Genomic DNA, 17,830 nt, shown 5'->3' with positions numbered 1-17,830 from the left:
CACTCCTGGGTATACGGCGTAACGCCCAACACTCTAATGCAACCCAATTATTGATAACGCAACATATTATTTTGATTAGCATTTCCCATGATTCTGCCAAGAGAATCCATGAAACATGAATTTTTCATTCTTTAAATTTATCATAAATGCTATTAGTCGAACTCTTGGTGGAATTCTAGTTCATTCAACACGAGAGATCTACACTGAGAGATCTACACTGTACTCAGCCCCTGCTAGGAAAATGCTAACCAAAAATAGTTGACCCATAATCCCTTTCAAGGAACACAGTCAACTCATCTGGCCCGTGTACCTCCCTCACTCCTTATTGGGAAAGCCACACCCCTCCAATTTATTCTACGCATCCCTGCCCTTCCCTCTCCCACTTCCTCTTTTATTCCGATGAATGACTAGCATCCGAAACGTCAGTAAGCGTTTTCATCTTTAATTTTCACGGTGTATAATTTACCTTTTTATCATTACTGTTTTCATTAGAAACACCGACGCAGCTCACACTAGTTTTTAGCTAGTTACATTTAAATGATAATGAATGGATTTGAATGGCTTCTGCCCCCTGAGGTTTGCACTAATCATTCATTCAGAACGAAAGAAAACTCTAAATTATAGAATTTAAACCCAACTTCCATTCTTTACTTATTCAATTTATCATCTTTTTTTCAGTGCTATTAAACTGGAATGAATAATAAAAAAGCAAGCATTCTCGCAAGCAGCAAATAAATAGGAACAAATAAGGCTATTGCCCTGATTTCTACTGCTATTCAATCATGCTCACTATTTACAATATGGATTACGTTTCATTATCATGGAATGATATATGTTATAAATTTGATCAAAAGTATTTACTGCAATACGTAAACATTGTACAAATATCCATTCCCTCGTATGACAGGAAAGTAGATATATATGATCGATATTATGGATAAAATACTCAATGCCATTTAAGACTTACCGAATTTTTATATCTTAATAACAGTGGCATAATGTTTTTTGCACACTTGTTTTCATCCTAAGCCAGATATATCTGCACTATTGCTTGCCTAAGTTTGAAAGTTTCCCCAAATTGCAACTCAATTTATAGCTACAAAGCCGGTATATCAACAACACACACTCACCTCGAGCTAATATTCATACTTTGTGGGTTTGAAAAACACGCTCTTTTCATCGTCACAGCTTCTAAAACGTCTACATCTTATACTTCAAACTTAGAATTAATCTAAGTATCGGCCAAAGCAAAACTCGGTTCGTTACGAGTGAGTGATAAGTTTATTACAGTCAGGTCTCTTCAGCCGACTTCCTCAAGAAACAGCGTGTTCGCTTCAAAAAAGGATGCTAATTTCTACCATATATGGGTATAGAATCTGGCTCATGGTTTTACAGGTGTTGCCGCAATTCCCGCTCGAGGATCTCATTGAGACTTGTTAGGCTGCGTTAATAATGTATGGCAGAGGGAGGGGGATGGGCAAATTACTAATTTGCTACTAATTTTACTAACCTAAATTACTTTTAAAATATTTTTAAAGGTTTAGACCGAAGGATTTTCTAACTATTCCCTTTTATACACACAAAAAAGAAGATGTTTAAAAAGAAAAAGAAACGAAAACAAGAAATAACCGGAAAGAGAAAGAGAAAGAGAAAGAGAAAGAGAGAAGAAAAGAAAAGGAAGAGGGAAGATTATAAAAAGTAAAGTGGACTCGAGGAAAATTATTCATTTCTTTTAAAAGCAGCTCCTAAAAGCATGAATAATGGAAGAATAATTTTCTAAGGGAACAACAGAGGGCACGACACAACCGCATTCTATATCTCAATCTCCATGCATCGATTTTCCACCTGAACACCTCCCTGTTCACCAGGGTTGTCTGGGGAATCTTTGGGTCGTTCCTGTTGGTGTTCTTGTTGTGTTCTTCCCTCTTGGTTCTTTTGGCTTCTCGTTGGTGGTCTTTCTTCTTGTTTTTCTTCTTCTTCGGGTTCAGCCTCAGAATTCTGCATCTCGATCACGGGTTCCTCGTCGTCTTGTTTCTTAACAAAGCGTCCCCTTCGATGGCAAAAAGAGAAAAAGATTCTTCCTAAGGCCTTGTTACACTTAGCTTGTTAGCTGAAACTTTCATATGGGGTGTTACGCGGCGCAAATAGACTTTGTGAAACTTTCATCGCGAGAAAGTTTCACGAAAAGTAGAACCGCTTTCTACTCGTGCACCCGAAACTTGTGTCGTGAACAAGTTTCAGGACGAAATTGCGCCGTTTAAGAGCCCTGTGAAACTTTTCTTGCAACGCTATTGCGAGCAAGTTTGAGCTAAAAGTTTCAACGTGTAATAGGGTCTTCAGCTCCGTTAGACGTACTGTTATAAGCAAAATTTTAAAATTGCTGCATAAAAATCTCACAGTAAAGACGTGCTGTGACCGTGACGGTAGTGTCCGTGCATTTTGAGTGGATAAGCAGGAACCTCGGACCTGTTCAAAGGATATCAACAAATTGAATAGAGACAGAGCATGCGCATCAAAACAAGATAGGTATCGGGGAATTATTTTAGGTATTTACCTAATTATAACAAACACAGCAACAACGATAACGATCAAAATGATAGCAGCAGTTACAGATCCACCAATGACAGCCTTCTTATTACTCTTTGATCTCTGAGCTCGTGGGGGAGTTACTGGTCTGTGTGTAGAAACCGACAAAATTGTCTTATTTATGGCTTTACTGATGGGACCAATAGACGTCATGACTGCATCTAAGAGAACACCCTGTGATAGAACTTCCGTGGAATTTATTCCAGATTCTGGAGGGAATTTAAGGTAGAATGCTAAAGCGGCAATCATGTTTTCAGGGTTTTTTGAGTAAACCGTCTGCATTGGGTAGCCAGGCAGAAAATGAACTAGCTCACTCGTGAAGATCATGTCATCGTTGATTGAACGTCTAAAAAAGTGAAGGAAAATAAAGTACGTCAAACGTTAATGTTTTAAACCGGGATTAATTAGGAAACATTGTCACACCACAAATAAGGTCTATTGTTCCTGCCTCATGTCATGGCTGCCATCACGTGATGGTGCAAACCCTCTATTTTGATAATTACAATGTGTAGAAGCGGCCGGACAAAAGGAATCCACTTACTAAACTGTAATTTACAGAAATTTCTTTTCCTTTCTGGAAATCGTTGCGCGCTCTTAAGCAACTTACTTTGATCTTTTCCTGGGCGAAGGACATCTTTTATTTGTTGAGCAGAATTTGGTCACCTCTTGAGCCAATGTTTTCTTAAACGTAAAATCATACAACTGATTCCACTGGAAAGAAAGCAGAGAAAAATATTTTAGGGGGTGTTTAAGAGTAGAAAAAGACGAGAAAAAGGGCCACTATACCTGTAAGACGTCAAGTCCTTTCACCCTCATCCTGACTGCGTTCTTCTTGTCATGCTGTGATGGAAATCGTGGGTTCCAATCTTAAAGATAAAAAAGTCAGTATTTCGGTATAAAAATGGATGGATGGATGGATGGATGGATGGATGGATGGATGGATGGATGGACGGACGGACGGACGGACGGACGGACGGACGGACGGACGGACGGACGGAAGGATGGATGGATGGATGGATACTAAGATAAACTATCTTACTTCCTACCTTTCTTAAGAGTTCGAATCATAACCATTTGACTTTTTAAAATGTCCTTTTTCCGGTCAATATTCTCCAAGTCACCAAGAAAAGCGAGCACTTGTACTTTGTAGTCAGTATATGCTTGAAGATTCCCAACCTGCACCTTTGTTGCGCTGCTGTTCGCAGAACCTGCAGAAATGTCTGCACCATCGGCTTTAGAAATGCAAACAGCTATGAAACTAGTAGATTCTGATCCAATCTTTGAAAGCCCGTCCCACTGTACATTGATGGTCGAAGAATTGTGATTTGTGACAGTGATGTTCCAATCTTGATACAATTGCACTGAAGGGAATAAAATAGAGCATAGCCATAGCGTTTTCGACCAGGATCATAAAGTGAGTGAGAATTCAGGGCCGTAACTAGGGGGGAGCACAGGGTGCACGTGAGCCCCCCCCATAAAAGCATAAGGTCCGCTCATGCATCTCCTTTTTTTTTTTTTTTTTTGGTTCTGCTTTATTAAAAGAAACGACCAATGGTTCGATGTGCACCCTCCCTGTAAAAGTTCTGGTTACGGCCCTGGAATTTCAGGGAAATTACGGAATGAAAATAGATTAGATACAGAGAAGGAAGGGAAGGAATTAAACAAGAAATCAAAGAAGAAAGAAAAGAAATGCAGAGGTGAAGGCTGGAATTAAGCAAGCAAGCTAATAAGCAAGCTAAGATAGGATACACACTCAACACAAAAGAAAAAAAATTAAGCTAAAGAAAGAAAGAGGAAGCGATTAAGCTGAGAAACTGATAGAGAAAGAATTAAGCAAAATAAAAGCAAAGATTAAGAGCCAAGGAAAGCAGTATATTCTTGCGTACCTTCATCAAAGCCATTTTTAAAAATTAAGTATGAAGCATGCAGTGCCGTCTCTCGTTTGAATGGCCAGGAATTACCCGACGAATGGAAACGTACTTTAGCCGATTCGTATGAGACAAGGCTGACCAATTGTCTCCGAAGACAAAATTTGTCGACAGTACGATTGTTACCATTGATAAGACCAATATACAGACGACTGAAGTGCAAAAAAGGAAACACCACAATGGTTAGAGTTTTATGATCAAGCAACAATGGTGGGGAGCTGATGCTCATTCATAGGGGTTCAAGAATGACGTAGCAGCGGTATTGCACTCAACCCCCAACTTTGGGGTCTCTGGTTTGATTCCTGGCGGACTCATTGACCGGCCATCTCACGCAAGAAGAGTAATAGAACTCTCCCTTGATAACACCCTAAATTCCGATCCGATTGAAGTTTGAGTTATGTCCTGAATTTGATTATCCAAAAGGATGATTTCACGGCGAGACATTGTACAACAGTGGTTTTTACTCTCATGGGAATGAACATGGCTGCCATCGTTATAAAGGTCACTCTGATGTAAATGTTTACATACATACCTACATGGGTAGTACCAAGGCGGTAAGGTTGTGACATTAACCATCACCACTATCAAAGCCCCTCTGTGCCGTGGTTTCAAGGTCCATTCGCATTCGAAGTTCCAGGATCGAGATGAAATGCTTGGCACTGTTATGGTTCCTGCTAGTCGATCCTCAATGACGCTACCGCACTCTGAAGGACAAAAATATAAATCACTGTGATTGAGTTGTTCATAATACTCCATCCAATCCATTTCAGGGCCATTCTTATTCCTGTACGTTCATCCAATCCATTCCATGTACATTCTTATTACATATACCTCATCCATTCTCATTTTAAGCGCAATTATTGACATATGTATAAATAAATACGAACGCCCCTAAAATGGGTTGAATGAGGTATGATACGAATATTTACCTGAAATGGAATCAACACATAGACGCGGTTCCAACTATAATTAACCTCTTTACGTTCTCATTCGCTTTTCTTTCTCTTACTCGCTGTCGATACTACAATTTCCTAAACGCCTTTTGCGCGCTTTCACATGTGATTTCCTCCTAAGGAAAAATTTACTCGCAAAGTACTCTGGTAATTGAAGGAAAATAACATCATCACCCATCATCATGACTTGTCAGAACATTTCATCATCAGGTTGTACGAAGGTTGTACGAAGGATGTACGAAGGGTGGATAGCGCTATCCGACGAATAATCTTATCCACTGGATAAATTTATTGTATAACAGCATCGACTTGTCCACTGGATAAGTCGTTAACTGCGGGATCCACCCTTTGGACAACCCGGTCCAGAAGTATAGATAATCTACTCACTTGTTTTGAATGACAGGATTTTCATTTGACCTTGACCTTTGCCTGTAAAACCAGCGATTTTTAGGTGATATTTCATCGCAGGGATAAGATTGGCCAGCACAAGGTAACGATGATTGGTTGTCGTTGTTATGATGGTCTTTGTGTGGGTGCGTGAATAGTCCTGGTAGTACACGTTGTACCCTAGTAGATTTCCGTGCGTATACTCTTGAGGGATGGGATTCCACGTGATTTGAACGTAGCGGAAGTTGATGAATGTTATTGTTATGTTTGGTGGAGCTCGAACTGGAACTGTGGAAACAAGCAGTACGTTCAAGCAGGTGAATTATCAATTTATTGATTTGATTTTTATTGATTTGAAATCCACTTGAATAGGTGAAAAACATGCACCACAAAACAACAGCAGCAACAGCAACAGCAACAACAACTGAGAGCAACATCAGGAATAACAACGTCAAGCACAATTTATTTTAATTATCGATCCACTTAAAATTCCCGGGTGGGAGTGGGGGGGGGGGGGGGGGGGGGGAGTCTCCAATTGGATAAGCGCAGGGGTGCTCTTCGTACCTTTTAGAGTACCAGATCTGCAATTTGGTATACCTCTTAGGGTGTCACAAATCTAAAAGGACTACCAGAGAGTAAGCCAGTACCTCTTGGGTGTTTTTTAGGCAATAAGATACCTGAGATTATATGATGATAGTCAGAATTGGCAGTTGTAATTCAGGATATTTATTTTCGGTTGAGTATATGACTTTCGTCAGTTAGATAAACGATAATCGGTACCTTTTAGAGGTGTAAAAATCATTAGTTCCCACGCTCAACTGGACAGGACTCAGGTAAAAGTAAAGGTAAAAGGGTTCATTTTCAAAAATTTCCGACGAGCATCCCCGCCCTTCTATGTCTCTTAAGAAAATTGACAAGGCCATGCCCTAGCTGACATAAATTAGCCCAGAAATTGTTTCAGGATTCAAGAAAAAACCCTACGAGGAAAGTGATTTCTACATAGTTTACATACCTCCTTCTAAGGTCTGTATATCGATAGGCTTACTCGCGTACAATCGCAAAGCCCCGGTTTCAATCTCTCTCACATAAGCAGAAACCTTAACTTTGTAGTGAGCATATCCCACCAAATCTTTGATGACTATAACGGTAGAATTTTTGTCAGCGATGGAGTAGAAGATTTTACCCGGCTTTGTCTTGGCTTCATGTGTTATTAAATATGCAACAAGATTCATATTGGTGATGTTAAATGCTGACCAGTGGACTTGGATGGAGAATGGACTGGTACTTCTCGCTGAGGAGCTCCAATTTTCTCTCAAAGAGGCTGAACATAAGAAATTAAGAAGGATTATAGCCTTAAAAAATCTAAATGCTTGGTTTCTTCCATTCAAGAATTGTTGACTCTGTCTGTCTCTCCTCAGCTCCCCCCAAAGTGCTAAAAAATTGCTCTGGGGTGAAGACCGTCCTAGTCTTCACTCCTAAGCAGACGTTTTTAGGGTCGTCGCAGTCGTCAAAAACGTTTCCTGTGACCTACCCGCAGATTTTGAAAAGCGTTAGGGTAGGAGAGAGAGAGAGGGGGGGGGGGGGGGGGGGGGGGGGAGAGGATTTACCACAATTTTAAAAAACACATTTCAATAAATTTAATGCATAACACTAACTTCATTTTTCCACTACTCACCTTGTGCGTCATCCAATACCAGATAAAACATGCGAAAGCCTTTTGTAAATCTACCACTAGTAAATGACGAATAAAAAACGACTTTCAAAGGAGTTTTGTTGAAACGATAGCTGATTCTTGGTCTCTTCTGGTTTTTGATGAACAAAACCTGTGTTCCATCAGGATCGGTAAGTGTGAGATTGCTGACGCTGGGGAAAAAAAAGAAAAGAGAATGAAAGCTGGTGCAGCGATAATTGTGCATTCACCTCTAGCTAGCCACTGGGTTTTAAGGTTCGATTCCCGCCATGCAGACTCGGCATCACATGTAAGTAGAGTTTATTAGGACTCTCCATTGATTCAATGATCTTTTTCCAGGTTTTCCGGTTTGTTCCTCCCTCCACAAAACCTAACTGTCATAAAATGATGTCATCACCACCATCAGGTTTTCCCTGTCGGCCCATCCCTGGCCTTAGGGCACAACTGCTCCGGGAAACGTCCTCTGAGCAGATGTTTGAACTTGGTTTTGTCCATCATCATTTTTCTGGCTTGCATTGGATCTATCTGGAGGAGATCCTCAACTCGCTTCAAAACTCTTGAGGTGGTCCTTTTATCAAAAAGGACCTGTTTCTGGAGGGCGTCATTCTCCATGCGACAAACATGGACCATGTATTTAAGATGTTGGACATGGCAATAATGTAGAAACTAGCAAGAAGCAAAGGAGTTAGGGGTGTATTTTTTGTGAATATTAACCAACATACCCTTTATCATGGCGGCCCAAATCGATGTTTTCAAAATACATCACTACACGTGCTCGTGGTATAGTAGGTTTGAATGTCCACTCATAGTGGGCTTGTTCCATGTATATTGGGTATCCTGGATTCGTAATTACTCCAAACACTGATTTGATATCTAACTTGGTCACTGAGGAAATAAAGGAGTAAATATATTGCTTATTTAGTATAAAGCGTGATTCCTTGCTGTGGTCTTATCAAAGTTGGATGATGCATCAATATTATATAGTTTGAAAAAAGAAATTTCTTGCATCATTCTCGATTCTACAGCAACATGAAAATTGTAAAGTTTTTCTTTATGCTGAAGAAATTCTAGATCTTTTGTGAGGCGAAAGTTTGACATCGTAATGAACCCTTCTCAAAAAGAACTTGGATTATGGAAATACAAAAGAAATCCCACTTTCTCTCGATGGAATTTGTACTGTATTGCCAAGTTAGCCTCGCTTACGAGATAATTTTGAGAAAGATCCATTGCGAGGAAGACAACATAGTTGCTATGCCACGCATGCCCTCGGGTAGTGACCGCTGAAAAATTCCAAAATCCTATGATTACTCTGTATTAGAATCCCCCCGTCCGGGTTCGCCTACTTCGATAGCTGCTGTCAGATACGATTGTGCAGCCGAACAGCACGGTGGCTGTTACCCCATCAATGCTTAGCCATTGAAAATACTTGAACACGAGGCCTGATAACGCGGACTTTTCGGAACATATTTGTCGCAGTCATTTTGCTCTTACTAATGTTCCATACCGTTTGGTGATCCACATACGACGCCAGCGATGAATTTAAACCGGCACCATCCTTCTAGATTCCCCCAGCCTCCATGAGGACAGTCGATCAGAGAGCTCTCATTTCCCAGACACTGTAGATTGCTAACCCAGGATTTTTTATTACTAACATCGAACTGTCCTGTTTGGGTTATTTCATATTGTGCAGGGGGCAACCTCAGGGTTCGGCAGGCAACTTTTGCATCGTTGATATCCCAGCTGGATGCACATATTGTACCCCATTTGTCATCGTAATCCATCAGAATTACGCCTTCATTGTGCTGCTTTCCTCCAACGAGACGCCAAGAGGCTGCGATGATAATAAAGTGAAAATAATTATACATTTCGAATGAGGATTTTTTTTACTGATAGCACTGACCGAAGCAACAAGAAATCAACTAGTAGCTTTTCTAAAAATATATGCAATGTTCTGGCTTTGAGTGAAGCTAATCCACCTAGGCGTAATATTTTCCAATTTTAGACCACGTGTCACTCTCTTGAGAATAAGACTCTTGGTTTGAGTGGTATCCATATTCATGCGTCTTCTCATGTACTACCGTTAAAAAAAGAAATGATACTCTTGCGAATGACACGTGGTTTGAAATGGGAAAGTAGTGGACTAGGTCAATTCAATGGAAGACATTAGTCCAGTGAATATATCAAAAACTCTTAGAAGTCTCCAAACGGAAGAACAACATCTAACTGCTAATAACTAACCTGCTTTTGTCTTTTTCAGCTTTGCACAGCTATACATTACTGAACTAACGCTTGTTGGATTAAAACCAATCAATTGTATTGAATATAATGTCTCTGTTTGCAGATGAGTGATTTTCACTGATGTGCCATTGGTTACCATAGTGAAGTTTTGAACGTCTTTTCCCGTAACATTATACATGACTAAATAATTGATATTTGGGGATTTTGTTAAAGGACTCCAGGATATATTGAGGGCTCCTACCCCGGCCACGATTTGCACATCCCAATTAGAAAGGCATGAATCTAAGAAAACAAAACAAAACAAATGTTGATTTAATTGATTTAAAAATTATTGACAGTCACATTGAATAACTAGCCACTTCTTCATATAACTTTTTATCACTTCTTATTACTTATTATTATTCGTACTCTACAGCGTGCTTTTAAACAATACACCAGTTTCGCATTCTATGCGTACCGCTGTTTTTGAAGACCACAGACTCATTTGCACAGGCTTAGTACTGTTTAATAAACGAGCAGGAGTGTTTTATCGGGTATAAAACACGAGGCGTAGCCGAGTGGTTTTAGACCCGATAAAACACGATCTGCGAGTTTATTAAACGGCTTAAAAAACTCCTGATGTATGTTCTCATACTGTACCGAATTCTTTACGAAATGAACAAAGTTTGATAGAGAAAATCCAAGTTAAAGTTTATGCAAATGAAGACGAATCTATATCAGATATAAAACCTCCTTCATGGTCATGATTTCTATTGTGTTTCCTTCATGAATTATTAATGCGTTTTTTAAGCCTCGTTTATACCATCACAGATACCATTAAACCGTCCGTGGGATTTCAAAACATTCCTCTTTCTCTCTCTCATTGCACTTGTCTAACCTCTAACGCTGCACTGAAAACCCCTATTTTCTGCCTTTAGCCTCTGCTGCTATGCTTCTATATTTTTTTTCGGCCTTTGCTTCAGGACGGACTACGCTGCTTCTAAATTGTATAACCGACATGCCCCGCTCTAATCTTGAACATAAGCTTCATGCACTTACCTTTATCACCAAGGTCACTGAAGACAAAATACCGTAAACGAAACCCCCTACCATCACGTCCATCCTTGCGCCTCAAGGTGAATAACGAGTAAAAACGCACCATCCAGGGATCTTTCAATATCCATCCTGATCTTGGCTTTCTTTTCTCGTTCTTGATGTGAATGACTGTGACGTTTTTTGAATTCTTGACACTGAGTTCACTCGACCTGCACCACATCAACAAGAGGTATTAACATGTTAATGTAGCTTGTTTTTACTCATGAATGAATTGATTGAACGCAATTGCAAAGTGCATATATTTATTAATATACCCTCGATTCAATCTTGTTAAGTCGAACTCTTCAAAGAACAAAGCAGCCACAGGCCGTCTTACAGAAGGCTTGAAAAACCACTCGTAGTTTGCTCGCTCCATGGCATTGGGATATCCGGGACTTGTGATCTCTCCAGTAAGGTTGGTTATGGTGAACTTGACCACTATTGCAAAATATTATGAATTATTTATAGTATTATCAATTAATCTTTTACTGAGCAAACAAGATTTCATTTTCGGCGAATCTGTCACGTTTTGAAACTTTTCATTAGCAATGTACATAATAATAGAAATAGTAATAACGATGATGATGATAATAATATTTGGTCACGTTGAATCTAACGCGTTTTGAAACTTTTCATTAGCAATGTACATAATAATATAAATAATAATGATGATGATGATGATGATATTAATGGTCTATTGGTCATTGTACTATAATAGGTGGCTCTTACATGGCCATGACTAGGTACATAGATAATTGAGCGTGAAGGACAGTGTTCACCCTGAAGACTTGGGAAATGATCATAAGTCTCACTCAGCTTCTTTCTTTCGAGCAATGCAGTGTCTTTGTGTGTGTCTTATTTTTGTATTACAACAAGTTATCTACTTCATTGAAATCTTCAAATTTGTACGTTTCATCGTAACTTACATGGCGGGTAACCGCATGAAACACCAGCATCTTCTACATGTCCACAGTCATGTGACCCAAACCCTTTATGCGGGCACTCCAATAAAGATGATTCGCTTCCACTACACAGTACATCGTCCATCCATATTGGTCCAGTTCCTGGACCGAAAGACGCTGAATAAGGAGCACTTGTTGCATTTGGTAGACCCAGTGAACGACAGACCACATTTGCGTCTTTAAGATTCCAATTGTCATCACAGACGGTTCCCCAGGAGCCATTATAGAAGACCTCAACTCGACCTTCGCTTCGTGGTTGTCCACCTACCCCACCTTCCAGGCGTATTTTTTTTTCTAATGGTGGATACGATGGGATTGGAAAAAATGAATTTTGTGATATATAATTAAGGGAAATTTTGAATTTTGGGGGGCGGGGAAGAAAGATGCTAGAGTCAAGGATGTAATCCTTGCGACGATGGCCTCCAATACGTGTGGCACATGCAATACGCGCGCCGCGCCTAAATTATGGAACAATCTTCCTCTTGAAGTTAGATGTTCCAATTCTATTTCATCTTTTAAATCTAAGCTTAAGACATTTTTATTTAGGAATGATTTTTATTGATATTTTTCTTATTTGTATGTATATTTTTATTGATTTCTTTTTCTAATTATGTATGTATTTGAATTTATAATGATTTAGTTCATCAGTTGTTTGCGATGCGCATTTGAGTGTTTATGTAGAATTTGCGCAATACAAAATAAAGTTATCATTATTATTATTATTAATACGAAAATGCATGCAAAAATAATGTTGGTTGATTTTGCTGACGTAGTTGCGCCTTTCTTTGGATGTTGACTGCCAGGCCAAGCCAGGACAACATGCAACGCAATTTGAAATTTATTCAAATCCTAAAATAACTTCTTTCGACATGAACAAAATATTTGCAACATCTTTTATAATTGCATAGAGCAAGAGAAGATGAACTTCATTTTCTCTTGCATATAGAGTGCTAAGTGATTAGTGAATCTTTATCATACGATTCCAAGTTTATTCTCATGAAAAAAGCCCTTGTTTAACCACACGTATCCTCATCATGAAACGCTTGAATACGAGGCCACGTGAGGGAAATCTATTATTTCAGTCAAAATGGCAGCCGCGTGATAAAATTTGAAAAAGTAGCTTTCTACATCAAATTGCTGCTTAAGATTCTGCGGTCAAGACTACTCCATACGCGGTTGTCTTTTTCTCACATTCTACTTTTTTCTACTTTCTCCAATCGATCATATTGACAATGGTGTGTATGTACATGTTTACTGACTGATCAAGCCATGCACAATATTCAGACATATGAATGGCCTTGGAATCACGACTCACAAGCTTCGCTTAACGACCACAACTATATATAAGGAATAAAGCCAATTATGGTTGAACTGTTCACAGTCAGTGGTTCTCGTGCAAAACAGTATAAATGGAATATTGTTTTTAAATCTTAATAATTGATAAATGTCATATTTATATTTATTGAGTCTAAGGAATAATACCAAAAAAGGTTTTCGAAGAACAAGTGATTGACAAATGTTGAGTGTTTTCAAGGGCTGTTTTCTTCTAAGCTGCCATTAAATCCCGCTATTCATGTGTCGTATATTTTACACTCCTACCCTGGGAATATTGAGAACTGAAAATAAAGTACACTTTATACAAATAAACTATTTCGAAATTTCGATAAATACAGTATCGCATGATCAGATAATAATAAGCTTCTAGGGATTCTCTTTAAGCGCGCTACTCATATATTTATGTACTATCGAAGTCCAATGAGACAGGACTATTAGTAAATAATTATGTTGTTCATGACTTTTTCTGTCACGGCCTAAAATCGAATACAGTACACAAACAAAACTAGCTAACCTACACCAACAATCATTAGCACATTAGAAGTATACTGAAGCCTTGGTATCTCCAAGATGCATCACTCCGAATCATATAAAAATATTTTACCATTCAACTATTCACTTCATGTAGAATCAATACTGAAAATATTGAGTTAGGGGTGAGGGACACTTTCAGAAACTTTCTTTACAGCTAAGAAAATCCCGCTTCACATGTCAGCTCTTCCAGGCAATTCCAGACATCGCAAGAAAAGTTTTTTTTTTGAATTGGACTGTCCTTTAATCGATCCACCAAATTTAAAATCGGAGTTTGTAAACTTATTGATTGACGGAAGCCAAAATATCCCAAGTCCGAAGATTACAAGGACACAGAAACCGTAAAATGTTCAAAAAGGAACAAGCAAACAAACCGACTCATTCATCAAAGAATAACTGAAGATACCGAAACAACATACTTGTAGCTGAGACTTATTCATATCAGTTTTGCAGCAGATTGCATGTTGACAAAATTATTGGAGGTGGATCTAATACAGGATTTATATCAACAGTCCGTGCGTTATAAGGCAAGAAGCGACAGAGTTTTCCTCAAGTTTGATATGTGTCTAATAAGCATTGTTATTCTTTTCTATCGTAATCTCATCTTCCCCTTGGATCCGCGCGCACCTTTGTGCAACCATAGTTAATAATTAATATTAACTATGGTGCAACCGAATTAACGAAAGTTGGACTTTACAACATGATGTTTTATAGCAAAATATTGGACTTTCAGACTTCATACCTGCTTGACAGAAGTATAGTTTTAGATGCACCGCAACTAAGACCAAGAGCAACCTCATCATCGCTTGGTTCTGTCAAACTTGATGCTGATTCGTACTAAAATAACCGAAGAAACTTTTCACACAACTGTAACTTAATCTAAAATTTAAGAAATTTTCGCCTGAGTTCTTTTCGGTCATTATTATTAAGTGATAAATAATTAATGTAATGTGTAAAAAGATAAAATACACTTATCGAAGTCAAAGTCAGTCACCGGAAACGTTATTAGTTATAAGTTTAAAAACGTCAAAATTCTTATTCAGCTAAACATTATGCACTTGTGATCTTTTCTTGTTATTTTTTGGTTGAATAACTTTATGGAAAGCATGCAGTTATTACAGAACATCACAGGGTAGCTTGTGTCCCATCCGGAGCTCTGCCTGCAGATTACGCGGATATTAAAACATAAGTATAGGGGCTCTAAACTGTATTATGGATTTTAGTATGGATTTTTATTACATAAAAGCAAAAGAATAAAACCAACCACCTACACAATCAGAACGTAAGGATACAACAAGTGCGAAAGAATGTCCTAATTTTTGTTTAGCTTAATGGCAGTGTTGTGAGATAATGTTTGATAATGCTTATCAAAATATGTGCAAGTACAATCTCTATAGTCGTTGAAACTGGTTAATTCAGTTGACCATTCATGGTTATGTTTCGCTCAGCTAGCCATTTGCAAGGCTTTTATTATCGACTATGCCCCAAAATATTCTTATCTTTTTTAGTTTAGTTGGTAGTAAAATTGTCTGTTATATAGTTATGCTTAAGCAATTTCGTTTGATTGTCAAAGGACTGACACGTGCATCTTATCAATGGTCATATTAGCCATTTTAAAATGTATGCCTTCTTTACGAACCGAGGGAATGCATTATTGAAAGCAAAGGAAGTTAAATATTTATTTCTACACGATAACGATTCTCCATCTCCATCTCAGAACAGGAGTATCCAGGATTTGTGAACGATGCAGGCTTCATTTCCAGAGCTGATGGTTCCTGCTGTTCAGTATTTTTCTGTGATTTTCTCTTCCTGCAATATATAATAATAAAAAATATAAAAAATAACGAAAATTAGTTTTACATTCCAAAACTCTTCAGTTTTTATATATTTTTTTCGGAGGCTAAGAGCTAGGTTGTAGGCGTTTTCAGGGCTGTGCCTCGGGACTAGGTCGAGATGCGTGTATTTTCAAAGGTTTTATTCAACGTGGTTCGTCCATCAATCACATATTTCCTTCGTAATCGTTTACACGTTCACACGAATATAGGTTCACAAAAATACACGATTCGCTGTAGAATCAAAAAGTTATAGTCATCAAAATGTCAATAAACTTCTAACAAACTCAAAAAATTAACTTACACATTTTATGGCTGTCCCGAGGAGATTCTAGGACAGTCTCGATCTTCTTCCTACAACAGTCAACTCATCTCTCTCTCTCTCTTCACTTCGACTCCCCCCCCCCCCCCCCCCCCCCCCCCCCCCCCCCCGGGCCCTAAGAAACAGCACTTCCACAGGAAACCCGCGGCCAAATATTATACGTCGCAACATAGGTAGCTTAATTATTTTTTATCATTTTGCGGTTTGTTCAACTACGAAAAATAAACATGTCATACCTTATGAACAAGACAATTACAATGAGGACGATGATGATAAAAACTACTACACCAGCAGTCGATCCACCGATGACTGAGCCGAATCCTTTGGGATGAGTCGTTCTGATCTGTCTTGTTGTAGTAGAAACAACAGTTGAATTAAAATCATCAGCTACGTATGCAGATACAGATAGAACTATCTTGTTGATGGCTTTGCCGATACGAGCGAGAGATCCATTGACGATATCAACAAGCAGATCTCCATCGACCGTGTCAGTGACTCCAATGGCGACTCCTGGTGGGAACTTGACGTAGAATGCTACAGCAGCAGCTACTATATCATCATGGAGGGACGAAACTGGATAACCCGGCAATAATTGTACTTGATAACTCGTGAAAATGATGTAACCATTGGAACGTCTGGAGAAAGATGGTTTACATGTTCGTATTTAGCTATATGTTAATCCTCAAAGGATGCGAAAGTATTCTAACATTTTAAAATCCTGTAACGAGCACTGTCTGCATCATGGATTTTGTTTACATCTGAATTAAGATTATTTAAACCGTCTAAAAACGATGATTTAACAAACCTGTTCCGCCTTCTATTTGGGAGACAGTTTTTTACTTCTGCACATCCCCTGGTTACTTCATCAGCCACTGCTTTTTTGAAATTCGATTCAACCATCATATTCCACTGTGGAAGAACCATCAAAAAAAGTCCGATATGAGAAAAAATATGCTTGAATGTTTTGTTTGTTTTGCAGCAAAAAAATTACAAGAAGATTTGAAACATTCTACAAGTCTTAACAATAAAAGGCGTGTTCGCTTGTTCAATTAATGTGAATTTATTGCTGCAGTTTACTTACTTCTGTGACTTTAGTTTTCATGATAGTAATGATGACACTGTTTCTGATGTCTTCGCTAGAAGGATTTCTTGGTTTTTGCGGAGGTGGATAAGGTAGCGTTGCATTTCCTTGATCTAATTCTAAGAAAATATGCGCTTTTAAAAGGTGTACAATATTAAACTACAGGGAAAAGACTGAAAGGAAAATAATTTTGGGTGTGTCATTTTTTCTCACATTACGTCTTTAAATACTCGGGAAATTTTCCTGTTCCTTACAAACACAATTCCTTATCTATATTCCGAAATTTTTACCTAACGTTAATTCACAGAAAAATATGCTCTTTTAAAACGGGTACAATAACTACAAGGAAAAGAAAGGAAAATAATTTTGGGTGTTTCTTTTTTTTCACATTACGTCTTTAAATAATCGAGAAATCTGCCTATTCCTTTCAAATACAATTCCTTATCTATTTTGCGAAATTTTTACCACAGAAATGGGTTAAATTATTTATAGGATTCATAAATCTTATAAATGAGTTTATAAGATTAGTTTTTACCACGGCATTTGTCGTTGATCCAGTACTTTCCTTCTTCACACTGGCACTCGTAAGAGCCAATCGTATTTTGGCATCTCGTTGTGGATGAGCAGTTAAATGTCCATTCGATGCATTCATCGATATCTATAAACCAAAACCCATAGTAATTGGAATAAAAATATGGATAGGTCAATTACATTTTGTTCACTATTATAATCCGAATAAAAGGATTATAGTGCAGCATTACTTATTAATACGTACCAAAGCAAGTCATGTTGTCAGCATCTAAACGAAAGCCAGGGATGCATGCGCATTCATACCATCCAACTGTGTTACGACATATTTGATTGCATCGGTGCTTGTTTGTTTTGCACTCATCGATGTCTTCAGCAATAAT

The 17,830-nt window shown here is 38.4% G+C and overlaps 2 protein-coding genes across 12 annotated transcripts in view; both read right to left on the bottom strand.

The window, feature by feature from the left end:
• Positions 1-422: 422 nt before the first annotated feature.
• On the bottom strand, positions 423-14,800 carry LOC116288477 (uncharacterized). The gene is made up of 17 exons (XM_031695272.2): positions 14,427-14,800; positions 11,783-12,112; positions 11,132-11,294; positions 10,821-11,026; positions 9,783-10,064; positions 9,049-9,375; positions 8,267-8,429; positions 7,530-7,717; positions 6,867-7,175; positions 5,855-6,142; positions 5,047-5,218; positions 4,473-4,666; positions 3,633-3,947; positions 3,373-3,452; positions 3,194-3,297; positions 2,555-2,932; positions 423-2,050 (listed from the first exon to the last, which is right to left on the bottom strand). Exons 1-17 carry the CDS (start codon positions 14,485-14,487, stop codon positions 1,813-1,815), a joined length of 3,798 nt encoding a protein of 1,265 aa, XP_031551132.2. The 5' UTR covers positions 14,488-14,800; the 3' UTR covers positions 423-1,812.
• Positions 14,801-14,894: 94 nt separating this feature from the next.
• Positions 14,895-17,830, bottom strand: part of LOC116288478 (uncharacterized) — a 36,438-nt gene continuing 33,502 nt past the window's right edge. For all 11 annotated transcript variants that reach the window (XM_089040728.1, XM_089040731.1, XM_089040733.1 and 8 more), the window contains 6 exons: positions 17,695-17,817; positions 17,455-17,577; positions 16,920-17,038; positions 16,644-16,747; positions 16,075-16,473; positions 14,895-15,493 (listed from right to left, as the gene is read on the bottom strand). In XM_089040728.1, coding sequence (XP_088896854.1) covers positions 15,355-15,493; positions 16,075-16,473; positions 16,644-16,747; positions 16,920-17,038; positions 17,455-17,577; positions 17,695-17,817 — 1,007 coding nt within the window. In that variant the 3' untranslated portion in view covers positions 14,895-15,354. The remainder of the gene's footprint in view (positions 15,494-16,074; positions 16,474-16,643; positions 16,748-16,919; positions 17,039-17,454; positions 17,578-17,694; positions 17,818-17,830) is intronic.

The sequence above is a fragment of the Actinia tenebrosa genome, unplaced genomic scaffold (genome assembly GCF_029948245.1).
Source record: "Actinia tenebrosa isolate PJP-AT-01 unplaced genomic scaffold, QUT_ActTen_1.0 PGA_scaffold8__29_contigs__length_14323225, whole genome shotgun sequence".
Lineage (NCBI taxonomy): Eukaryota > Metazoa > Cnidaria > Anthozoa > Actiniaria > Actiniidae > Actinia > Actinia tenebrosa.
The sequence above is the reverse complement of the archived record's forward strand: the minus strand, read 5'-3'. Positions and strand labels throughout refer to the sequence as shown.

Bases quoted from the DNA above. Each gene is read 5' to 3' on its own strand.
- LOC116288477 (XM_031695272.2), bottom strand. From the start codon at position 14,487: ATGATGAGGTTGCTCTTGGTCTTAGTTGCGGTGCATCTAAAACTATAC. The intron at 11,295-11,782 runs GTAAGTTACGAT...ATTTTGCAATAG, and splicing joins TTCATGCGGTTACCCGCCAT to TGGTCAAGTTCACCATAACC. The intron at 3,453-3,632 runs GTAGGAAGTAAG...TTTATCTTTAAG, and splicing joins GATTCGAACTCTTAAGAAAG to ATTGGAACCCACGATTTCCA.